At 47.0% G+C, this 25,948-nt stretch overlaps 1 protein-coding gene and 1 long non-coding RNA gene across 3 annotated transcripts in view; one reads left to right on the plus strand and one right to left on the minus strand.

Moving 5' to 3' along the window:
* LOC310840010 overlaps positions 1-21,317 on the minus strand; it is a 34,258-nt gene extending 12,941 nt beyond the window's left edge. The window contains exons 1-3 of one of the 2 annotated variants that reach the window (XR_014561755.1): positions 21,063-21,317; positions 19,336-19,403; positions 11,789-12,406 (exon numbers count right to left, since the gene is read on the minus strand). This is a non-coding gene — a long non-coding RNA (uncharacterized lncRNA). Of the gene's footprint in view, positions 1-11,788; positions 12,407-19,335; positions 19,404-21,062 lie in introns of those variants that run through there. The other variant, XR_014561754.1, reaches the window with a different exon arrangement.
* A 2,669-nt stretch (positions 21,318-23,986) lies between these two features.
* NR4A1 (nuclear receptor subfamily 4 group A member 1) overlaps positions 23,987-25,948 on the plus strand; it is a 41,865-nt gene continuing 39,903 nt past the window's right edge. Inside the window, exon 1 of the mRNA XM_083728898.1 lies at positions 23,987-24,138. Coding sequence (XP_083585024.1) covers positions 24,114-24,138 — 25 coding nt within the window. The 5' untranslated portion in view covers positions 23,987-24,113. The remainder of the gene's footprint in view (positions 24,139-25,948) is intronic.

The raw sequence follows: 25,948 nt of genomic DNA on the forward strand, positions 1-25,948 counted from the left end.
CCCTGGGAGCTCTGGGAATTGTAGGGCAGTGAGGGAAATAAGGGCCTTCTACCAACTGTTGATGTATGGAAGTGAGAGCTGGACAATAAAGAAGGCTGATCGCCGAAGAATTGATGCTTTTGAATTATGGTGCTGGAGGAGACTCTTCAGAATCCCATGGACTGCAAGAAAATCAAACCTCTCCATTCTGAAGGAAATCAGCCCTGAGTGCTCACTGGAAGGACAGATCCTGAAGCTGAGGCTCCAATACTTTGGCCACCTCATGAGAAGAGAAGACTCCTTGGAAAAGACCCTGATGTTGGGAAAGATGGAGGGCACAAGGAGAAGGGGACGACAGAGGACGAGATGGTTGGACAGTGTTCTCGAAGCTACCAGCATGAGTTTGACCAAACTGCAGGAGGCAGTGGAAGACAGGAGTGCCTGGCGTGCTCTGGTCCATGGGGTCATAAAGAGTCGGACACGACTAAACGACTAAACAACAACAACAAACCAACTGTTGCCTCCACAGCTGCCCAAGGACACTCAAATGTTGACGCCAGCCCTTCCTGTCCACATGGACCCAGGGTGTGACTCTGTATAAGGTAGCTGCCGCTTCTTTTTAACTGAGAAGCAAAACGGCTAGTAGCCTGATCTTTATTGAAGGAAATAAACTGTTGTGACAGGGTCCCCATTCACCACATGCGCAAGCTCCTGTCAGCATCGCCCTTGAGCCACTGCCACGAACTGGACTCATCTACTTCAGCCCTGACTGGGCTAGGCGAGCTGGGTAGCACTTCCAGAGACTACCTTCTGCACAGGAACAGGTCAAAGTGCTGTGGACTCACAGCTTAGAGTTGTGAACACCGGATTCACTCCAACAAGAAGACCGTTGTTGCACAGCAGAGTACAGCAGACTATAGCAGAGCATAAACGACTCGGAGAGCAGCTCTGTAGAATATCTTCTTTTATTCTATCTACAGCTATAATACACAACTATATACAGAGCTAAATGAAGTCTAAACATAAATGAATGCTGAACTGCACTGAGTGTCTGCAGCTGCTCTTAGCAGCAACCTTATCTATACACACGATCTCTAACACTCAGTCTCTCTCTCTCCCCGACACACTGACTGACTCTTTGATGTTAGGCTGGAGCGGAATAAGTAGAGAGCAGAACACCGCCCCTCCTCTCTGGAAAATCACCAGACTCATCAGGAGATTCTTGGATATGGGAGGGGTGAAATCTCCTCAGCTCCTATATAGACTTAAAATATATATATAATCATTTTATTAAGGATTTCTTGGTTTACAAAAGTATGTGCAATGTCTCTTTTTTCAAGTTATGTTTTCTACAGATCAGCTTCATTTGTTGTGAGACATTAGTGTTACATTAGTGTGAGGTTAGGAATAAAAGAGGGGGGAATGGTGAGTGGGGTGGGGTTGGGGGCAATGCTTCTATTCTACTTAATGTATGTGTTGGGTTTTGTCTCAGTGTCATTTGTGCGGGTTCTCTTTACGATTCACTTGTGTTTCTTGGTGGCGAGAGAGGTTGGGGGTGGCCTAGGGTGTGGTTGGTTGTCTTCGATGGGCTGTAGTGAAATTTGTTTTCGTGTGTGAGTGGGGTATGTATGTGTTTATAGATCAGGTTATCCAGATGGATTTGTATACTGTTGGCGGGTTCTTGTTGTCGTCTTGTTGGGCTGTGTATGTGATAAAGGGGAACCATAACGGGGCCCATTTGTGCCCATGCCAGTTTCACTTTGTTGGTTAGTAAATAGCTTCTTCTTATACAGTGGTACCTTGGTTTTCAAACACCTTGGTACTCAAACAACTTGGAACCCAAACACTGCAAACTTGGAAATAAGTGTTCCGGTTTGCAAACTTTTTTTGGAAGCCAAACGTGCTCTGTTTTGAGTGTTATGCTGAGGTCGGTCTGTTTTTGCTATTTCTTTTGCGTTTTTGCGGCTCTTTTTTGTTTTGTTTTTGTGGCAGTGTGGAACCCAGTTCAGTTATTGATTGAAATGAGTGAGTGATTGTGTGACTGAAGTACATTGTTTATTGTTTTCAATTTATGGATCAATGGTCTCATTAGATAGTAAAATTCATGTTAAATTGCTGTTTTAGGGGTTTTTAAAAGTCTGGAACGGATTAATCCATTTTGCATTACTTTCCATGGGAAAACACACCTTGGTTTTGGAACGCTTTGGTTTTGGAACGGACTTCCGGAACGGATTAAGTTTGAGAACCAAGGTACCACTGTATTCCTATGTTTAGCAGTCATCTAAGCAGTCATCGGATGTGGGTGGCACTGTGGGTTAAACCACAGAGCCTAGGACTTGCTGATCAGAAGGTCCCTGCTCCTGCCAACCTAGCAGTTCGAAAGCACGTCAAAGTGCAAGTAGATAAATAGGTACCACTCCGGCGGGTAGGTAAACGGCGTTTCCATGCGCTGCTCTGGTTCGCCAGAAGTAGTTTAGTCATGCTGGCCACATGGCCTGGAAGCTGTATGCCGGCTCCCTCGGCCAATAAAGAGAGATGAGCGCTGCAACCCCAGAGTCCCTTTACCTTTACCTAAGCAGTCATCGATGCAAAGACAACTCCAGTGGTTATAAGTGCTTCTCCTCTGAATGCAATTCTGACTGGCAGGGCCTTTGTGCATGTTTGTGGACTGTGCAGAGATCCATGCGCATCAGCGTCTCTGGGTGTGCATTTCCCACCTGGCGATCCAACAGCCAGCCAAGGCAGAAACAACAGTTGCATTCCAGAGGCTCTGAGCTTTGCCAATGCAGGCGCAGCGGTCCTGAGACGCGAACCCATTTTGACAGGCCAGTGGGCCCCAGACAGCCAAGCACCTTCTGCTTGGTTTGCAATGGCATGCGAGGCATGGAGGCAACTGGATTTAGCACCAGGGAGCATCCCACACCCAGTACCCTGGGCATGCCTGGAGATTTAACTGGAGGGCAGCAATGAAGTGCTGAGAAAGTCTGGAGAGGAGGGGTTGGAGGAGTTGGAGGAGTGGTGCAGGAAGAACAACTTATTCCTTAACTTAAAGTAAACAAAAGAGATCATTGTGGACTTTAGGAAATGTAAATTGAATATTCAGCCACTTATTATTGAGGGGAAGTGCGTGGAACAGGTCTCAGTGTTTTGATTTCTGGGAATAGAGTTGAGAGATGACCTAATCTGGGGAGAAAACAGCAAAGACCTGATGAAGAGAGCACAGCAGAGGTTATATTTTCTGAGAATCCTCCAGAAAAACAATCTCTCAAAGGATATGTTGATGGCATTTTACCATTGCACTGTGGAGAGCGTATTAACTTATGGTCTGCGTGTGTGGTTTGGGAGCTGCACGGCCAGGGAAAAAACAATTCTGCCCAGGGTTGTAAAGACTGCAGAGGGAATTATTGGGTGCACTCTTCCCACCTTAGATCAAATCTATGCTGCCAGGTGCCATAAGAAAGCGGCAGAGATAGCACATGATAGTACGCACCCCGGAAATGATCTCTTTCAGCTTCTGCCTTCTGGAAGAAGGTATAGGGTTATAAAGGCCAGGACTAGCCGCCTGAGAAACAGTTTCTACGCAAATGCAATTCTGGTTCTAAATGCAGCATAAGGGGTCTCTATAGTATAGTGTATTTTTAAAATGGGGTTTCAGAGTTTTTAGGGGGTTTTGAATATTTTATGTAGTTTTTCAATTTCATTGTTCTGCATGCGACAATGACAATAAAGATATCGTATATGGTATATCGTTAGTTGCAAGGAAGCTTTTCCTTCAAGGCCTTCCACTCAAACTCAGGAGACCAAAATGCTGATCTAGAAATCAAGGCTCCCTAACACCTGAGATCAGCCTCCTGTGATTGACAGGTCCCTTTAACACACGGGTCAGCAACCTTTTTCAGCCGTGGGCCGGTCCACCGTCCCTCAGACCATGTGGTGGCCCGGACTATATTTTTGGGGCGGAAATGAACAAATTCTAATGCCCCACAAATAACCCAGAGATGCATTTTAATTAAAAGCACACATTCTACTTGTGTAAAAACACACCGATTGCTGGACCGTCCGTGGGCCAGATTGAGAAGGTGATTGAACCACATCCGGCCCATGGGCCTTAGGATACCTACCCCTGCTTTAACAGCTGCATAAGTAGAAATGCAACGTCCAGCTTTTTCCAGCATAAAAACACGACAATGAGGCATGCTGAATTTTTGCATGCCCTGGAAACACAGGAGGAAACAGGAAGCTGCCCTGCTTGTCAACGTTATAGGAAAAATTGGGGTTGGCTTTTACAGCTCAAAGGAACAGCAGGTGGTGCTGTGGGTTAAAGCCACAGAGCCTAGGACTTGCCGATCAGAAGGTCGACGGTTCGAATCCCCACGACGGGGTGAGCTCCCATTGCTCAGTCCCTGCTCCTGCCAACATAGCAGTTCAAAAGCACACCAGTGCAAGTAGATAAATATGTACCGCTTCAGCAGGAAGGTAAACGGCATTTCCATGCGCTGCTCTGGTTCGCCAGAAGTGGCTTAGTCATGCTGGCCAGCAGCTGCATGTGGAGGAGCGGGAAAGCGAACCCGGTTCACCAGATTACAAATCCACTGCTCCTAACCACTACACCACACTGGCTCTTTGTTTGTTACTATGTTTTGTGTTTTTATATTGTAAACTGCCCTGTGATCCTTGGTTGAAGGGCTGTGTAGAAATTTAATAAACTAATAAGACAAAGCAGGCTTGATAACACAGCACAGAAGCTTCAGCTCCATGCTGAACAGCAATGAGCAATTATTATTGAACTGCACCAATGTGTTCCCACAAGCTCTTCCTCTAACGATTCCTGCCTAGAAACTTGATTTTTAAAAAATAAAATAAAAATGGGGGGTGGGGTGGGGAAACCCAGCAGATTAGGCATTGTCAATTTCCAAAGTGCAGCTGCAGTCAAGTGAGCTACGTTAACTCAGTTTTGGCCATGGACTCTGAATAACCTCCTAGACTGCTGTCCCTTCCATGCTAGCGTGAGGCTTGGAGATTCTATTTTCCGGGCAGCGCCTTGAAATATCCGAGCCCGACTTAAGTTTTCTGCTTGTGACTCACACTTGTGCCTCATCCCCAGCTAGTCACGGAGTGCCTTTGGCATGAAATTCAGCAATGAAACAAATGCAACAGGCAGACTTGGGGGCGCGGGGGGGGGGGGGGAGAGAGAGAGAGAGAGAACACAAAGCCTCATCTTGAGCCTATTATTCCGAATGCTGCAAAGGGACACATGTCCGGGACTTTTTTTTTGGTGCACTCTAGGTTCATCCAGCTTCTTTTCCTGCCTGTTTTCCTGTGGGATCTTGTGGAATTCCTGCTTGGAAACTCCCTCCCCAGCTTTTCCGGTGGCAGAATGAGGGACCATTCTAGGCTGTGTTTAAAGAACATCTTGGGCTGAATGTGAACCATTTCTCTTCCCTTCTCTGCCTCTGTGTCTGGGGAACACATGCTCTCGTTTTTCCATCGCAAAAAAAAAAGTGCTTCCAGTCTGCTATGTACTGAGTTGAATAGGATCCAAAAGGCAGCAGTCTGATTGGTCCTAGAACAATAGAATTCAGAATACAGCAGTCTGATTGGTCCTAGAACAATAGGATTCAGAATACAGCAGTCTGATTGGTCCTAGAACAATAGGATTCAGAATGCAGCAGTCTGATTGGTCCGCAGTAGCCACCCAATCCAGCTCCAGGTGGAAGTGAATCTGCAACCTGATTGGCCTACAGGTGAATCCCAGAATTAGCCAATTACTTGGGGCCCATTGTGTAAATAATGTATATAAAGCAGACATTCTGGGGGAACTCCCATTCCTCTTCACCACTATGAGCTGAATAAAGAGCCGGAAATCCACTCTCGACTCCAAGTTATTTCACAGTCTGTCACAGTTTTCAGGTGGGATCTAATCCCACACCAGCACATTTGTGACGTGACGTTATTATAGAATATTTGGGAGGTTTTGCGCAACAAAGCTCGCTTCGCACGAAAGATCAGACTTTTTCCGATAAAGGAAAGTGACGTAGAAACATACTGGGAAATGTGGGGTTGTGCTGGCTTGGAAGCAAAGCCACATCTCTCCCCGAACACATTATACCAAATGTTCATTGTGGGTGGGAAAGTATTAGAAATTAAGAAAAAGTATTTTACTGTAAGCAGCAAAGGAGGGAGGGGATAGAAGCACCTTGAAAGTGGGGAGGAGGACGAAAAGGCAGTTTTTAAATCTGTGTTAAATTTGTTGTTCATTTGTTAAAAATTTGGAAAACTAATAAAAATTAATTGGCAAAAACAAAACAAAAAACAACCACGAACCAGAACAAATGTTCATTAAATAACAAACATCGTTCAATCACCCTGCAGACATATGAGGTTGGGTGATTGAGCAACAGGTCATCTGGAAGAATCCAGGTCACTTGGAAGCTTTAAAACAGGATTAGACAATTTCATGGAGGAAGAGGCTACCATTGGCTACTAGCCAGGATGGGTAGGTTCTGCCTGATCCGATGTCTTCCTTGACGATAAAGGTAAAGGGACCCCTGACCATTAGGTCCAGTCACGGACGACTCTGGGGTTGCAGCGCTCATCTCACTTTATTGGCCGAGCGAGCCGGCGTACAGCTTCCGGGTCATGTGGCCAGCATGACTAAGCCGCTTCTGGCGAACCAGAGCAGCGCACGGAAACACTATTTACCTTCCTGCCAGAGCGGTACCTATTTATCTACTTGCACTTTGACGTGCTTTCGAACTGCTAGGTTGGCAGGAGCTGGGACCAGAAGTGGAAGGAAGGAAGAAAACAAGCAAAAGGATTGGGCCATCAGGACTAGTGAATGAGAAATCAACCAGGAACTGTAAAGATTGAACACAGAAACCCCAGACATGATACATCCTGTTACCCCTCTCTGTATCCCTTCACACTACCTTCTTATTTCTCTGCAACCATGAGAGATAGCCACTTGTTTTGTTTTTGTCTCATGAAAGTTCTGGTTCTCAGGATACCTAATGCTATGGCTGAGTGTGGATGGTGCACTGCCTAGATAGCTCAATTGGTGAGGGGGGGGAAGGTAAAGGTAAAGGACCTCCGGGCAGTTAAGTCCAGTCAAAGGCGACTATGGGATTATGCCACTCATCTCGCTTTCAGGCCGAGGGAGCCAGCGTTTGTCCTCAGCTTTCCCAGATCATGTGGCCAGCATGACTAAACCGCTTCTGGCACAGTGGAACACCGTGACAGAAACCAGAGCGCATGGAAATGCCATTTACCTTCCTGTCGCAGTGGTAGCTATTTATCTACTTGCACTGGTGTGCTTTCGAACTGCTAGATAGGCAGGAGCTGAGACAGAGTAACGGAAGCTCACTCCGTTGGGAGGATTCAAACCACCGACCTTCGGATCGGGAAGCCCAAGAGACTCGGTGGTTTCGACTGAAATCTCTTCCAAATCTACCATTCTATGATTCCATGTGCAAGATGAATAGTGCAGGGCTGTTGCCAATGCTGATCCTATTCAGAGTAGACAAATAGTTGCCCCATTCACAACATCAATATTTGTGCGTTTTTGTGCTGGCTTCATCGTTCAAATGTTACTCGTGGCCAAAGACAAGACACTCTTCTTTCGCTGGCAACATTGGCATGAAGTGGTACAAAACACACACACAAAACGTGCCAAATATCCAAACTACTGCAATCTTTGGAACCATACTCAAGTCAACAGTTATCCAATACACACAAAGCAGTAAAAGGTGCCTTAGACCAGGGGTAGGCTCAGGGGCCGGATCTGGCCCAATTGCCTTCTAAATCCAGCCCACGGACAGTCTGGGAATCAGCGTGTTTTTACATGAGTAGAATGTGTCCTTTTATTTAAAATGCATCTCTGAGATATTTGAGGGGCATAGGAATTCGTTCATTTCCCCCAAAAAAATATAGTCCGCCCCCCCCCAAGGTCTGAGGGACGGTGGACAGGCCCCCTGCTGAAAAAGGACCCATGCCTTAGACAATATAACAAACAGTTCTTCTCTGGCACCATCTGCTGGTCAAAGTGAGAAATGCAGCAGTGATGCTAGAAAGATAATTACAGTCGGACCTTGGATGCAGAACGCCTTGCGAGTCCAACATTTTGGCTCCCAAACTCTGCAAACCTAGAAGTGAGTGTTCTGGTTTGCAAACGTTCTTTGGAACCCGAATGTCTGACGTGGCTTTCCAACGTTTTGGAAGTCAAAGGAACTTCCAGAACAGATTCTGTTCGACTTCCGATGTACCATTGTACTGATTTTTTGCATAGACAAAAAACAACAACAATAATAACAACAACAACAACAGAGAGAAGATGGATAAGAGTAATCCTGTTTGTAAGCAAAACCCCACAACTTTTTTATTGACGCAAGATTACAGAAAATATTCAACAACAGAAAGAACAAAACCACGTTTTTCCACAACTGGACATAATTGCCCAACGACCTGCCAGAGCCAAGAAGGGCCACAGCCAAGAAGATTATGCCATTCAAAGGGACTTGGTCTCAGGTTGAACAAAATTATTTTAAATGGTGCAAGGTAAACTCCCACTTAGAAGGATCAAAAGTTTGCTAGTCCATCCGCAACATGGATTCTCACCAGTTTGCCAAGTAATCATCTGGGGCCAGCTGGGCTTCCAAGGTCTCTGATGAGTCAGATTCTCCAATGCGGCAATAAACAAGGCTTCTGAGTGCCATCTGCCTGGTGTCAGAGCTGCCGCCTCCTCCAAGCCTTGGACAAGCTGAGCGGCAAAGATTGTGTAGTTGACCAAGGTCTTCCAGGTAAGGTCTTCTAGTTATCTCCCGCTTGGACTACTGCCATGCGCTCTACGTGGGGCTACTTTTGAAGGTGACCCGGAAACTGCAATTAATCCAGAATGCGGCAGCTAGACTGGTGATTGGGGGCGGCCGCTGGGACCACATAACACCGGTCCTGAGAGATTTGCATTGGCTCCCAGTACGTTTCCGAGCACAATTCAAAGTATTGGTGCTGACCTTTAAAGCCCTAAACGGCCTCGGCCCAGTATACCTGAAGGAGCATCTCCACCCCCATCGTTCTGCCCGGACACTGAGGTCCAGCTCCAAGGGCCTTCTGGCAGTTCCCTCATTGCGAGAAGTGAGGTTACAGGGAACCAGGCAGAGGGCCTTCTCGGTAGTGGCGCCCGCCCTGTGGAACGCCCTCCCTTCAGATGTGAAGGAAATAAGCAGCTATCTTATTTTTAAGAGACATCTGAAGGCAGCCCTGTTTAGGGAATTTTTTAATATTTAATGCTGTATTGTTTTTAACACTAGATTGGGAGCCGCCCAGAGTGGCTGGGGAAACTCAGCCAGATGGGCGGGGTATAAATAAATTATTATTATTATTATTATTACTACTACTACTACTACTACTACTACTACTACTACTACTACTACTATTATTATTATTCTGTCTTTGCCCCGCACCCATCAAAGAGATTGCAGATGCAGTGATAACTCTTTCCCTGGTACCAAAACTAATCTCCACTTGCTTCCACTGAGCAAGGCCACCAGAAGTGCCTGTAAGTGCCTATCTCTCCATCTCAGTTCTGCTGACAATGCGTAAGTACATTTCCTGGATTCATGCTGATCTGCTGGCATGTACAATATAATTATAATAATTGATTATTTCTACCCCACCCATCTGGCTGGGTTTCCCCAGCCACTCGGGGCGGCTCTCGACAGAATATTAAAACCACAATAAAACATCAAATATTAAAAACTTCCCTAAACAGGGCTGCCTTCAGATGTCTTCTAAAAGTTAGATAGTTGTTTATTTTGTTGACATTCTCACAGCGCCACCCGGATAAAGTGTTATATCTAACTCTAAACTGCCCTGAGTTTGGGAAGATCAGTTTATATATTAGTTATAGGTAAAGGGTAAAGGGACCCCTGACCATTAGGTCCAGTCGTGGCTGACTCTGGGGTTGCGGCCTCAGTGGTTTAGACCACAGCGCCACCTGCGTCCCAGTTCCAGCTTATCAATATCCTTTTTAAATTGTGCTGCCCAGAACTGGACACAGTACTCCAGGGGTGATCTGACCAAAGCAGAATAGAGCAGGACTTTGACTTCCCTTGATCTGAACACTATACTTCTGTTGCTGCATCCTAGAATAGCATTAGCTATATTTTATGCTGAATCCACCTAGATCCTTTTTGCATGTACTACTGACGCAGGTGGCACTGTGGGTTAAACCACAGAGCATAGGATTTGCCGATCAGAAGGTAGGCGGTTTGAATCCCCGCGACGGGGTGAGCTCCTGTTGCTCGGTCCCTGCCCCTGCCAACCTAGCAGTTCGAAAGCATGTCAAAGTGCAAGTAGATAAATAGGTACCACTCCAGCGGGAAGGTAAATGGCGTTTCCGTGCACTGCTCTGGTTCTCCAGAAGCGGCTTAGTCATGCTGGCCACGTGACCCGGAAGCTGTACGCCGGCTTCCTCGGCCAATAAAGCGAGATGAGCGCCGCAACCCCAGAGTCGGCCACGACTGGACCTAATGGTCAGGGGTCCCTTTCCCTTTCCCGGTGAGCTGGGTGTCCCCCATCTTATATTTGTATATCTGGTTCTCCACAGAAATTGGGGTGGGAAGTCAATGAAAACAAGAGAAAAATACATAATTGTGTTTTGATTATATATGCTAAAAATGTTGAAACAATAAAATATAATTGGCGGGGGGGATAATTGTGATACAGTACTGTGGTCCTAACAGAGTTCCTCATTCTGCAGTAGCTGTCGGATAATACAGAACTGCGTCTAGAAATCCTACTCAGGTTTAATTAAAGCTCTCACCACACGAGGGCAGTGCAGCACAGCCTTGCTGAAGCTAGAGAAGATAACCCTGGTTCAATATTGCATATGCAATACCTATCCCTGAAACAAACAGTGATCATTTATTTTCTTTGTGTTCCAGTTCTTATTTCCTACTTCTTCACCTTTACAACTCCACAGCATTTCAACTAAAGCCTGGGCCCCCAACCCTGCAAAGAAATGACTTTAGGCCAGGGTGGATTTTTGATTTAAATCAAATCGATTTAAATCACTAGTCAGTAAGACTTTATTTAGATCATTTTTATTTATTTTTTAAACAAAAAGACTCATTCTTGCTGGTATAATCTTAATATTTACAACCAGATGAAGGTTTCGTTTTTGGAATAATAAATTTCCAGAGTAGCGGAAAAACTGTTTGCGGAGTGGACAAACGTCGGCTCCCTCAGCCTCTAAAGCAAGATGAGCGCTGCAACCCCAGAGACGTTCGTGACTGGACGTTCGCGCTGCCAGGGGTCCTTTACCTTTACCTTTTTTAATAGGTATCTAAAGCCATTTGCACATGCAGAATGTAGGAACCCTATATATAGAAATTAGCAAATCAGTGATATTTTAGGGAGCAGGCTAGCAGGCGGGGGCCATTACTTACATCATAGAAGCCTACATAACACAAAACACTGTTGCTGTATGTAGGTTTTATTTTGTTTGGGGGTTTTTATCTTATATTTTGGAAATGTACATCCAGTTATTATTTTTCTTTTCAATTATTGGGAGGGTCCCAAGAGAGTGGGGCCCTAAGCCATAGCTTGTTTAGCTGGACCTAATGGTCAGGGGTACCTTTACCTTTTACTGTAAGGTAAAGGTAAAGGGACCCCTGACCATTAGGTCCAGTCGTGGCCGACTCTGGGGTTGCGGCACTGATCTCACTTTATTGGCCAAGGGAGCTGGCATACAGCTTCCGGGTCATGTGGCCAGCATGACTAAGCCGCTTCCGGCGAACCAGAGCAGTGCACACAAATGCCATTTACCTTCCCGCCAGAGCGGTACCTATTTATCTACTTGCACTTTGATGTGCTTTCGAACTGCTAGGTTGGCAGGAGCAGGGACCAAGCAACAGGAGCTCACCCCGTTGTGGGGATTCAAACCGCCAACCTTCTGATCGGCAAGTCCTATGCTCTGTGGTTTAACCCACAGCACCACATGTATCCCTACCTTTTACTGTACCTTCCAACATTTCCCCGGTGAAAATAGGGATGCCCTAAGGAAAAGTGGCACATTCCGAAATCAAATCAGAAAAGGAGATGGCTTCTACAAACCCGGGACTGTTCCTGGAAAATAGGGACACTTGGAGAGTCTGGGGTTAGCACACTGGAGCGGAGAACCACCCCAAATGGGCATTACCACCTGAACATTTTGATAAGCTGATTCTTGAATCACACTGGGATTTCTTCTAGATGGTGGAGGCAATGTTTGCTGCAGCTCTTCCGCTCCCGGCATACTTACAGTGGCTATTTTCTGCCTTCAGTGCTAAAGATGGAAGACATGCCTCTGAAGACCAGTTGCTAGGATTCACAGGAGTGCGGCTGTGCTCATGTCCTCCGTACGGGTTTCCCATGGGCTTCTGGTCGGCCTCTGTCAGAACAAAACGCAGGACAAGGCAGCTTCCTTTTCAGCCCAATCCACAACAGTGAGAGCCAGTGTGGTGTAGTGGTTAAGAGCGGTGTACTCGTAATCTGGGGAACCGGGTTCGAGTCTCCGCTCCTCCACATGCAGCTGCTGGGTGACCTTGGGCTAGTCACACTTCTCTAAAGTCTCTCAGCCCCCTCACCTCACAGAGTGTTTGTTGTGGGGGAGGAAGGGAAAGGGGAATGTTAGCCGCTTGGAGACTCCTTAAAGGGAGTGAAAGGCGGGATATCAAATCCAAACTCCTCCTCTTCTTCTTCTTCTTCTTCTTCTTCTTCTTCTTCATTACCTGCTAATCTGCTATCAGGTTTTACTGGGATGCAGGAATCATATACAGTGGTACCTCAGGTTACATACGCTTCCGGTTACAGACTCCGCTAACCCAGAAATAGTACCTCGGGTTAAGAACTTTGCTTCAGGATGAGAAAAGAAATCGCGCGTCAGCAGCAGGAGGCCCCATTAGCTAAAGTAGTGCTTCAGGTTCAGAACAGTTTCAGGTTAAGAACGGACTTCCGGAATGAATTAAGTACGTAAACAGAGGGACCCCTGTCCCGCCTGATACCCGCAGGTCTCATTCCTCTGCCCTTCCAACCCCCAATCTGCTCTGGAGGGTACCCCAATCCCCTGGAGCAGATTTTGAGGATGAACTGAGGGGGTGCTGCTGCAGGAAAAGGAGAAATCTGTGAGACAAGAGGAACAGCAAGTCTGGACACAGGCCCTAAACGGCCTCGGCCCAGTATACCTGGAGGAGTGTCTCCACCCCCATCATTCAGCCCAGATACTGAGGTCCAGCTCCGAGGGCCTTCTGGCAGTTCCCTCACTGCAAGGTTACAGGGAACCAGGCAGAGGGCCTTCTCGGTGGTGGTGCCCGCCCTGTGGAACGCCCTCCCATCAGATGTCAAGGAAATAAACAACTATCTGACTTTTAAAAGACATCTGAAGGCAGTCCTGTTTAGGGAAGTTTTTAATGTCTGGTGTTTTATTGTATTGTTAATATTTTGTTGGAAGCTGCCCAGAGTGCCTGGGGAAACCCAGCTAGATGGGTGGGGTATAAATAATAAATTGTTATTATTACATAATTATATATATTTAGGTGCCGGGCAAAAACATTCCTCTTCTCCCTGGCCTTTGGCTAAACGTTCCATCTACGACCTTTTAAACTGGACTGCGGGGGGAGGAGGAAGAGTATCGTTTTTGTTTGTTTCTATGCGCAAAAATGGATAGCTCAGTTGGGAAAGCATGAGACTCTTAAATCTCAGGATCACTGTGGGCAAATGATTCCTGCTTTGCCGGGGGGGGGGGGGTGGCACTCGATGGCCCTTGGGGTCCCTTCCAATTCTATGATTTTTGTCTTTTTCTATTGAAAACCGCCCTGTGATCCTCGGATGAAGGGTGGCATAGAAATTTAACAAACAAATAAATGCAACCCATCTCCTGCCATGCTACCCCTAACCCAAGGTGAAAGGTTGTGTGTGTGTGTGTGTGTGTGTGTGTGCGCGCGCGTGTATTTGGGACTTTCCTGTGTATTGGTGGTCTGATGAGCTTGCATCAGAATGAATTGATTTTAGAATGTATTTCAATTAACTGATTGTGATTTTTTGTAAACGGTGTTATTTTTACTGTTGTTAGCCGCTGGGGAGGGCGTGGCATAAAAATTATTATTGTTGTTGTTGTTGTTGTTGTTGTTGTTGTAATTATTGTTATTATTGTTATTATTATTATCTCCTCATGGCATCCTGAACATCACAGCTTTCTCTCTCCCGCCCCCCATTAAGGCTGCAAAGAGAACTGCAAAGGTCATCGTTTCCTTCCATTGTTCTTGGTTCCTTCTCCCTAACAGAAATCAAACAAATTCTGTGCAATCAGCACACAAAAGGATATGCAAAACCCAGTGCTATTTTTTTCTAGAAAATAAGAGGTGATGGAACTGAGTTCCAGTGAGTTCCGGCGGGAGGGAGGGGGGAGAAGAGCCCTGCAAATATCCTCAATGGGCAGGATATATGTCAGGCTCAGAAGTAATGTGCAGCATGAAATACACTTAGGTACAATGATTTACCAGCTCTGTCGATAGAGCACGAGACTCTTAAATCTCAGGGTTGTGGATTCGAGTCCTGCTTTGCAGGGGGTTGGACTGAATGACCCTCGTTGTCCCTTTCAACCCTACAAGTCTATAATTCTATGACTTCAATAGGCTCAAGTACATGGGTGTAGCGCGGGGGGGGGGGGGAGCTGCTCCCTCCTAGATCAAGTGAAACAATAGAAATACTTAACTGACCAATCACATCGGTCCTGTCCCGTCCCCAACAAAAATCCTGGCTACGCCCATGCTAAAGTACAGTCGTACCTTAGAGCTGGCTGACCTGAATGGAAGAATCCACGACCAGAAAGAAGAGGAGACACAAGAGGATTGGAAGAAATTCAAAGAATATTTAGCTAAATATTGTAATATAAGATAAATAGAAAATTCTTGGAAGTAACCAATAGGCTTAGGGGTAGAATAAGGATATGTGGTAGTAAATATTAAGGATTAGAATATTAATAAAGGAGAAGAGCTTAGTAAATGAAAGGAGTTAATATTATTAGAAATATGAACTTGGAGAACTGTTATAAAGGCAATATAATGAAATTCAGTTAGTAAGGAAAGTTGGATATTTGAAGAGATAATCTTTTTTCTTTGCTTTTTTGTATGTTTAATTTATTAATGTGCAGTGTGTTTCTTTTTTCTTTGTTGCGTATTGTGTTACTTTTGTGATAAATGTTGAAAAGCAATAAAAAAAATTGGGGGGGGGGAGTACACTTGTACCTCAGAAGTCAAACGGAATCCGTTCCAGAAGTCCGTTCAACTTCCAAAACGTTCGGAAACCAAGGCACGGCTTCCGATTGGCTACAGGAAGCTCCCGCAGCCAATCAGAAGCCGCGCCGGACGTTCAGGTTCCAAAGAACGTCTGCAAACCGGAACAATCGCTTCCGGGTTTGCGGCGTTCGGGAGCCAAAAGCGTTTGAGTTGCAAGGCCTTTGACTTCTGAGATACGAGTGACTTTATACCTAACTCGTTCAAAGGACCAAGCTGGAAACCTCTGCAGCCGGAAACTTTCTGGACTGCGCTGTGTGGATGTGACAGATCGATGTCTTGCCTCAGAAAGCTGAGAAACTGAAACCGAATCTAGACTAGACGGAAGGGCTGTTGGTGGGCGGTCCTCAGACCGGATGGTTGCGATGTCTCGCCTGCTCTGGGTGGGGTTACACTCCCTCAGAAGGAGCAGGTATGTCTCTCGGGGATATTTGTGAATTCATTTGTGTCACTCGAGACTCAAGTGGACTCAAGATTTTTAAAAAAGAAAATTGGAAATTATTTATGTATGCAACAACAGCGTCAAGAATTACAGTGGTACCTCTGGTTGCGAACGGGATCCGTGCTGCACTCCATAGTCACCTTTGACTGGACTTAACCGTCCAGGGGTCCTTTACCTTTTTTTACCTATTACCTGAAGGAGCGTCTCCACACCCATCGTTCTGCCCAGACGCTGAGGTCCAACTCCAAGGGCCTTCTGGCGGTTCCCTCGCTGCGAGAAGCCAAGTTACAGGGAACCAGGCAGAGGGCCTTCTCGGTAGTGGCGCCCGCCCTGTGGAACGCCCTTCCACCAGATGTCAAGGAGAAAAACAACTACCAGACTTTTAGAAGACATCTGAAGGCAGCCCTGTTTAGAGAAGCTTTTAAGGTTTAATAAACTACTGTATTTTAATATTCTGTTCAAAGTCGCCCAGAGTGGCTGGGGAAACCCAGCCAGATGGGCGGGGTATAAATAATAATAAAAATTGTTGTTATTATTATTATTATTATTATTGAATAGGACATTCCTATTTTCTTCGGAGAAATGTTGGGAGGGTATGCAATAACTGGACGTGGGTGGCGCTGTGGTTTAAACCACAGAGCTTAGGACTTGCCGATCAGAAGGTTGGTGGTTTGAATCCCTGCAATGGGGTGAACTCCGGTTGCTTGGTGCCTGCTCCTGGAAACCTAGCAGTTCGAAAGCACTTCAAAGTGCAAGTAGATGAATAGGTACGGCTCCAGCGGGAAGGTTAATGGCGTTTCCGTGCGCTGCTCTGGTTCACCAGAAGCGGCTTAGTCATGCTGGCCACATGACCCGGAAGCTGTGCTCCCTCGGCCAATAAAGCAAGATGAGCGCTGCAACCCCAGAGTTGGTCACGACTGGACCTAATGGTCAGGGGTCCCTTTACCTTTTTATGCAATAACTAGTGGTGACTCTCCAAGCTTTGGGGCAGCGGTCTCTCCTAGCCCCACCTGGAAATGCCAAATCTGGAACCTTGTGTACGGGAAAGCAGTTGCGCTGCCCCTTCCCCTGTGACTCAGCCATGGCCCTTCCCTTATTTTTATTTTTTTAAAATATTTATTAAGGTTTTTTAATACAAATGCATAAATAATAAACAACATTATTTATATCATAACATAATTTCATCACTTCTTTGGACTCCCTCACGTCTCCCGCTCTCACTTACATCATTAAAAAAAGGTTTTTCCAAGCAAATTACCATCTTGTTTACAATCTTATATTCACTCATTTAAATAGGATCTAGCAGTTCTCCAAAAGATTTATATTTTCCTTAATCTCACTTATCGTCGAATTCGGATCTAATTCAGTGGTGGGCAATTATTTGTGATCTAGCATCCTTCTTAACATTCAACCAAATTACAATATTTTTGTAAATAAATCTTAAATTTCTTCCAGTCTTCTTCAACCCTCTCTTCTCCCAGGTCTCGGATTCTGCCAGTCATCTCGGCCAGTTGCATATAGTCCATCAGCTCCATCTGCCACTCTTCCAGTGTGGGTAGATCTTGAGTTTTCCAACTCTTAGCGATGAGTATCCTTGCTGCCGTTGTTGCATACATAAAGAATGTTCGGTCCTTCTTTAACACCTTCTGGCCGACAATGCCCAGAAGGAAGGCCTCTGGTTTCTTAGTAAAGGTATACTTGAACACCTTTTTCAACTCATTATATATCATTTCCCATCCATGGCCCTTCCCTTAGGGGAGAGGGGTTTCTTAACCCTTCCCCCTGGAGCTGTTCTTTCCTGCCTAATACCACAGGCCTCCGAGCTGCTTTGAGCCCCGCTGTGGTAGGAAACATACATAGGTACTCAAGTCTTTTCCACAGTGAGGAGAAGACGTCTGTGGGCATGTGCGATTTTTAGTGGTGGTGGGAACGCAGGCTGGGAGGTAAGGGTTTAGAAGCTCCTCTCCCTCTTCCTGTGCCAATCTTCCATTTCAGATTGCAACCTCGGGGGCTGCAGAAAAATGGAACCACGCAACTATAGGTAACATATTGCGTCATGCTTAGCAAGTATGTGGTTTAAGGTGTTGTCTCCCTCCCACCAGTCATTTCTCCCCAGCAAGCACACGGAACAACTGAAAAGCGCTGCATTTTGTGGAGAAGTGTTATTACAAAGCTCTCCGCAAACACGTGCCTTTCATTGTTTTAAATCTGAAGCGCCGGTTTTGTTAAAGCTGACCCAGAAAAACTTAATTGTCCTGCAACAACAATTCAAAAGGAAAACCACCGGGGATTCCCAGGGGTGCCACAGGGTGCCTTTTCTATAACTACAGTGGTACCTCAGGTTACATGCGCTTCAGGTTACAGTCTCCGCCAACCCAGAAATATTACCTCAGGTTAAGAACTTTGCTTCAGGATGAGAACAGAAATCGTGCTCCGGTGGCGCAGCAGCAGCAGGAGGCCCCATTAGCTAAAGTGGTGCTTCAGGTTAAGAACAGTTTCATGTTAAGAACGGACCTCCGGAACGAATTAAGTACTTACCCCGAGGTACCACTGTATTTAACAAATGGTTATAGATCTATAGATCCATCCATAGATCTTCAACCACAGAGCCTAGGACTTGCCAATCAGAAGGTTGGCAGTTTGAATGCCCACGACGGGGTGAGCTCCCGTTGCTCGGTCCTTGCTCCTGCCAACCTAGCAGTTCGAAAGCACGTCAAGTAGATAAATAGGTACCGCTCTGGCAGGAAAGTAAAAGGCGTTTCTGTGCACTGCTCTGGTTTGCCAGAAGCGGCTTAGTCATGCTGGCCACATGACCCGGAAGCTGTACGCCGGCTCCCTCAGCCAATAAAGTGAGATGAGCGCCGCAACCCCAGAGTCGTCTGCAACTAGACCTAATGGTCAGGGGTCCCTTTACCTTTACCTTTTTACCTTCCTGGGTGATGGGCCATTAAGAGAACAAAGGAGAGGGGGCTCTGTGCTAGACCTCAGAGTTAGAAGGATAAAGCCTAGGCGGGAAGTTGGCAGTGATGTGGGCCAGATGTAAAGCCGCAAGCCGGAAGAAGACAGGCAGAGCCATGCTTGATTTCTGTTTGAATCCAAGGCTGCGGCTATAGGAGAAACAAGACCCTTTCAGGGTGTTGATGCTGTGAACCCTTCCATCGTAAACTCAGGTTGTATATATGTGTAAATAAACCATATATCCTAAAGACACGAGAGTCTCTGCTGTGCCACATTCCAAAAGTAAACATGGACCCTAGGCAAAGTGCCCAGAATCTCACAATAGAGAAGCTTGCTTACTCAAAAATAAAACCAGTTTTGCTTCTAGTTTGTTTGGCACTGTGACCTAAATGCCACATGTGAAACTAGCCTTTGCACATCCCTTTCCATACTCAAGAGGCACAGAGAACGGCTTAAAATTGTCTGGTTTGTGAAAACAAACCAGACAAGCACCAGGCAGGCATGTCCCAAGAGGCAATCTGGCCCCCCTCCTGGGTGCAAATTTGTACAGGTGCGAATTTTGTACAGTGCCATCCCAAGAAGCGAGTTTCAATAAGCTCTGATGTGGCTGCAATCCTGCACACTTACCTGGAGTTAAGACTGCTTCTACGCTGGCGTCCTTCAGCACTGCTAAGCCGCTTCTCTTTGGCAGTTAGCTGAAAGTGGGATGAAAAACGGCGCTTCCTATCAGCTAAGACCCTTTTCTAATGTTTACTCAAAGGTCTGCCCTATTCAGCAAAGGCCTCTTCCAGTGTTAAGAAAAACCTTCCTCCTTGCAATCTCAGCCTGTTTTATTGCTTCCTGCTGACTGAGGCAAACTGCTTAATATCCTTTGAACAGCTTGTCTTAATTCTCCCTTATTGTCCATTTCTGGGGGAGTTCATTATATCTGTGTGGATATACAGTGGATGCATGGGTTTGTGAACGTGATCCGTGCAGGAGGCATGTTCGCACCCCGCAGCATTCGCAACCCGCAATGACGCATCTGCATCTGCGCAAAGCGCAATTTAGCGCTTCTGCACAAGCGTGGCTGCTGAAACCCAGAAGTAACCCCTTCTGGTACTTCCGGGTTTCGGCGGTCCATAACCCCAAAATCGCAGCCTGAAGCGTCTGAAACCCAAGGTATGACTGTATGGTGTTCTAGCCTATGTGCTGCCAGAGCACAAATATTATACACATACATATTATATACAATTGGACCTTGGCTCCCAAACAAATCGGCTCCCAAACGATCGAAACCCAGAAGTGAGTGTTCCAGTTTCCAAATGATTTTTGGAAGCTGAAGATCCCGCAGCACCTCTCAAGTGGGCGCCATCGCCATTCTTAGAGAACAAGGGAGAAGTTCATGGTGAGTTCCAGCACCTCTTTTTTTAGAAAAATGACACTACAGTCATACCTCGGGTTGAATGTGTTTCGGGTTGAGCGCATTCGAGTTGTGCTCTGCAGCAAGCCGGAAGTAACGGAGTGCATTACTTCTGGTTTTTGCCGCTCGTGCATGCGCAGACGCTCAAAATGGCGTCACACGCATGCACGGAAGCGGCAAAACGCGGCGGGGCTCTGGAACAGATCCCGTTCGCATCCCGAGGTACCACTGTAGCTAGCTACACATGCGCCTGTTCAATGAGACATTTGGGCTTTCCCCCCCTTCTCTTAATTGAATGGGTGGATTTTAATGAGGGACTGAAAAGGGAAGAGACACATCATTGAAATGAGCGCCCTGGATAGTCGCCTTTCGAAGGGCAGCACGTGAACCGCGTTTAGCCCCATGCGCGACAATGGCATCTTTACAAAACCGGAACCGGTCAGACATTTGGAGGCGAGCCAGGATTCGGGAAATCGTTGCAAAGGCGGAAACTCACGACATTGGAAAGGCGGGGCTACAAGGTGGCTGCTGACCTTTCTCTTCTGTTTGGCAGCTGCCCAAAAGGAGTGGGAGGGAGGGGGATAAAAAAAAATAAGGGAGGGGAATAACTTTCATTTCAGGAACAAAATAAAAAAATTCCTTCCAGTAGCACCTTAGAGACCAGCTAAGTTTGTTACTGGTATGAGCTTTCGTGTGCATGCACACTTCTTCAGATAGTTTCAGGGAACCCGTAAGCAAAGACCACATCCCACTCTCACCTTAATTGTCCCACCCAACAAGCCGCTCCTCTTCTGTATATTTTACTCGACAGTAAAGCTTCTGCCCCCAGTTTGATAAACTCTACTCCGAAGGAAAAGCCGACCGCCTTGAACAAGCTCCTACTACATTTACTATGAAACCGTCGGGTCCAGTAAAGTTCTACAGGGCTAAATCCAACCTTAGGCGTACTTACTCACGAGGAAACCCCGTTGCACTCAATGGGGGGGGGGACACCTGACTTCCAGGTACACAGAGTCAGGACCGGGCTGCAGCCAGCGCAACCTCCCTGCTGGTTTCCATTGCGCATTCGCTCCGAAGCAAATCCCACCCGGCTCTCCGCTGCTCCGCTCCCCCAAGCGCGCGTTGCTTCCGGCGGAGGAGGGCTGCGGCCGCGCAGTGCGATCCGCGTCCGCCTCCTACACACGTTCATTGGCAAGCCAGCGTCGAGTGGGGCTGCCTCCGCTTTCTATTAAAAACCGACCTGAGAAATTCAGGAAGGGATTTTTGTCCAGTGCCAAATTGCCAAGAGCTCGTTTCGCCCCCATGCATTTGATGACGGCTCCTGGTTTTTTAAAAGTGCAACAAGGAGGAGGCGTGACGGTAGCTGAATGGAGGGGGGGCTTTCTTTTTGGGGTTCAGGTTTTTCACCCCTCCCATAAACTGGAGTGCTTGCTTTGCCCCCGCGCGTAGCGTTGCCACCTGTGATTGTCTCCTATTTCAATGCAAAATGCTGTCTCCTGTATTGATAGTATTGTTTTACACATTCCAGGTCTTCTCTCTATCTGTCTGTCTGTCTGCCAAGTTAGAGATCCTCTCCGAATGCGTGTCTGAAAGGTCATGTATTTAAGCTCTGGGTAGCCAAGGACAGACAGCTTTATAAATTCATGTGTATGTTTGTGTGACAAATTCCAGAGGGGCCATTTTGTTAGGCTGCAATTATGGGCATGTTGTTGTTGTTTAGTCGTGTCCGACTCTTCGTGACCCCCTGGACCAGAGCACGCCAGGCACTCCTGTCTTCCACTGCCTCCCGCAGTTTGGTCAAACTCATGCTGGTAGTTCGAGAACACTGTCCAACCATCTCGTCCTCTGTTGTCCCCTTCTCCTTGTGCCCTCCATCTTTCCCAGCATCAGGGTCTTTTCCAGGGAGTCTTCTCTTATGAGGTGGCCAAAGTATTGGAGCCTCAGCTTCAGGATCTGTCCTTCCAGTGAGCACTCAGGGCTGATTTCCTTCAGAATGGAGAGGTTTGATCTTCTTGCAGTCCATGGGACTCTCAAGCGTCTCCTCCAGCACCATAATTCAAAAGCATCCATTCTTTGGCGATCAGCCTTCTTTATGGTCCAGCTTTCACTTCCATACATCACTACCGGGAAAACCATAGCTTTAACTATACGGACCTTTGTTGGCAAGGTGATTTCTCTGCTTTTTAAGATGCTGTCTAGGTTTGTCATTGCTTTCCAGGCTTTATGTTAGGAGGAGGCAGAACCGAGTTATCTGCGACGCAGCTGGTCAGTTAGTTTAGTATTTTTATTTCTTTATTTACTTGATGGAGGGGCAGCTGCCCCCTCTGCACCCCCCACCCCCAGCTCACCTATGGCTGCAATGGATTGCTCTGAAGTCACTTTGGCATCAGATTTATTAATTTTTAAATCATCCCTGTCCTGTATTTTGCATGAACAAAGGTGGCAACCCTACCGGGGCCTCACGGCATACTTGCACCAGTGCACTGACATTGCAGGTGTTGTAAACAAAAACTGCCCTTTCCCCTTATGGGGTATCCAAGAGCCCATATAGAGTCCTTACATAGGTTCCCTATTGGTAGGAGAGAATAACAGAGGCCAACCAGAGAATATTGAGAAGCAAAGCAGCTAGTAAGCCTGATCTTTATTGATCTGTTGCAACAGGATCCCCACTCACCACACGAAGGAGGGAGGAGGAACCCAGAATAATGGTGCGCAAGGCCTTAGGTGGACTTTTGAAATTGCCACCCTGTAGATCAAGACCACCCCCAGAAACATCACAGAAGGAGTGTAACCTAAGATCACCCCTCAGATACATCATACCTACATCACAAAAAAGGCGGTCTAAAACAGAAATGTTAAATGTTGTTTTTCTCCTGTCTGGCAGGTTACTTGATTGGATTGCCTGGGTAGCCTGGCCATTCTTTTGTAAAAACAAAAAAAAAATTCCTTCCAGTAGCACCTTAAAGACCAACTAAGTTAGTTCTTGGTATGAGCTTTCGTGTGCATGCACACTTCTTTTGTAGTGATAAATGCGTAGTTCCTGGGCCAGGTCACAGGCTCACACCCTATTCAAACAGACATACCCTTAAGACAGGATTTGTGAGGAAAGAGACAATGGAGAGGTTTCCCACTTTGACCTTGCAGAGAAAACATTTGCTCAGTTTAGGAATCAAAATGGTTCCAGGTCGGTCTTCCTGTGCCGATCTATGTACGTGCTTGGTTGGTACACTTATGAACATTGCCATATACAGCTGTACCTCGGGTTAAGTACTTAATTCGTTCTGGAGGTCTGTTCTTAACCTGAAACTGTGCTTAACCTGAAGCACCATTTTAACTAATGGGGCCTCCCACCGCCGCCGGAGCACGATTTCTTTTCTCATCCTGAAGCAAAGTTCTTAACCTGAAGCACTATTTCTGGGTTAGTGGAGTCTGTAACCTGAAGCGTATGTAACCCGAGGTACCACTGTATCTAAGGCCATAAAATTCCTATCACACAGGCGGGCCGGCGGCGTCGCAAGGCTGCGCTCCCTGCCCCTCTTTTCCCACTGGGGACAAAGGCCGCGGCGCTGCTCCCCTCCCCTGGCCGCCCCAGCCAGCCCCACCCTCCCCGTAGCAACGCCGCGCAGTGCGGGGGAGCCTCGCGCGTCCTTGGGCGTGTAGTATTTTGGGTTCGGAGGCGTCTATTTTTAGCCCCATTGATGGCTGGGATTCCGACGACGTCAACGGAGCCCGGCCTTGACGTCACGGAGGCTCCTTCCAAGCCGGGGCGGGGAGGCGGGGTTTGCAGAAAGTCAAGCGGCGCACGGATGGAGAGCGAGCAGCCGGGGCGAGCGCGCAGGGGGCGGGAGGCGGCGGCGGCGGAGAAGAAGGGGGTCAGGGACCCATCGCGTGGGTGGGGGGCGGGCTGGGGGCTCGGCATGGCTCCGGAGGCCGCGGCCCAGATCCCAACACCGGACTGCCCGCCTGGGGAAGAGCGCGGAGAGCGGGGGAAGCAGGGGTGCCAATGGAGGACCGCCAGCGACAGCCAGGTGAGATGTGGGGAAGAGGCGCGTCGGTGGCGGGGAAGATCGGTTTTCCTTTCTCTCTCGGAAGCATAGGAACCAACTCCTAGGGGAGGAGATCCCTTCGGCCCTCCCCGCAATAAAATATTTGAGGGGGCCACCTCCCCAAAAAGTTGATGGGCATTGACATTAAAATAGTCCCTTGTGATCGATTATGTGGGGCTCAACTGCCCCCCCACTCAATATTTTGTTCAAGTTGGTACCATGGGCGTATCTAGGGAGGCGGGGGAAGACAGCTGCCCCTCCCCTAAATCAAGTAGATACATAAAATACTTAACTAACAGCAATTGCCTTGCAGGTAGCTTGGTTCGGCTCCCCCAACATAAATCCTGCCCCCCCCCAACATAAATCCTGGCTACACCTATGGGTGGCAGCCCTGCTGGGAAGGCAAAGCGATGCCTGGCTACATAGAAGTAAATCCCACTGTTTTCTGTGGGTTTTACTCCTAGGCAGTGGCGTAGCGTGGGGGGTGCAGGGGGGCCCGGCCGCACCGGGCGCAACATCTGGGGGTTAGGGTTAGGGGGCACAAATCCACGGGTTAGGGGGCGCAAATTACTTGCCTTGCCCCGGGTGCTGGCAACCCACGCTACGCCACTGCTCCTAGGTACCTGGAATGGCGTTTTAGAAAACCTACATAAGGACTGGTTTAGTTGATCATAGTTTTTAATATCTCTGGGTTCTACTGAGAGATCTCCTGCATAAAGCTGCCATTCTTTCCTACAGTCAGCAGGTATTATTGTAGGGCAACCCAACCATAGCTGTCAACGTTTCCCTTTTTTTAAGGGAAATTGCCTTATTCCGAATAGAATTCCTCGCAAAAAAAGGGAAAAGTTGGCAGCTAAAGGCCCAACCATTCTCACTTGAATAACAATATATGGGATATTAGAAGGGTTCTGACCACCTGACTACTTCTGTATCATTTTTCTTTCTCTTTGGAGTTGTCAAAGGCCAGACTAGTTCTAGTCTTGCCTTTCTACAAGATTGTTCCAATTAAGGGGGGGAATGTTTCCCCTCCCATTCCAGTAAGTGAGCTGAATTGCAAATTGAGATGCTTTCAGTCAGTGTAGATCTCCTTCATGCACTTTGGCACTCTGTATCCCACCTTGGCATAACAAAACACAACCCCTCTTCTGGAGCTGGGCACATATGTCGGAGTGGCCTGCATACTCTGCATTCCACTGGATAGTAGTGTGGGTGTCTAGACTTGTGTTTGGAGTGAAATGAAGATGCTAATTTTGTTTGCATAATGGAAATTTCCTGGGCTACTACAGATTTTGTATTGGTGAACGTGCTGCTTCACAGAGGAGTGGTCACTCTCAAATACATATGCATAGGAGCGAACCTAACACTATAATCTTCAGTATGTTTACTTGAAGGTAGGTCCCACTGAGTTCAGTAGCATATATGCCAAAGCATTCATGTTTAGGATTGAAGCCTTTGAACATCACTGTATATGTTGCAGTGGGGGGGGGGGGAGAAATATTTGCTTGGCTGGCAAATGAAGTATTTTTTTCTGTTGCTTCTTCCTCTTGCTAGAGCCTCAGTGCTGGTTGCTACATGAACAGCCTCACAAAGCCTTGACAATGCTTAAAATTTTTTTATTTTTTTTTAAATGTGGTTGTCCCCAGCAGGATAAACCATTTCGTGCTATTTTTTTTTTCCTCCGTCATATAGATTTCCTTGAGAATTAAGATGGACTGTATGTGTTAGCGTATCTGTAATCACGCTGGCTAAGCACGAAATGTGGTTTTTCTCATAGAATAAATTTAGTTATTAA

The sequence above is a fragment of the Podarcis gaigeae genome (assembly GCF_964106915.1).
Source record: "Podarcis gaigeae genome assembly, chromosome: 2".
Classification (NCBI taxonomy): domain Eukaryota; kingdom Metazoa; phylum Chordata; class Lepidosauria; order Squamata; family Lacertidae; genus Podarcis; species Podarcis gaigeae.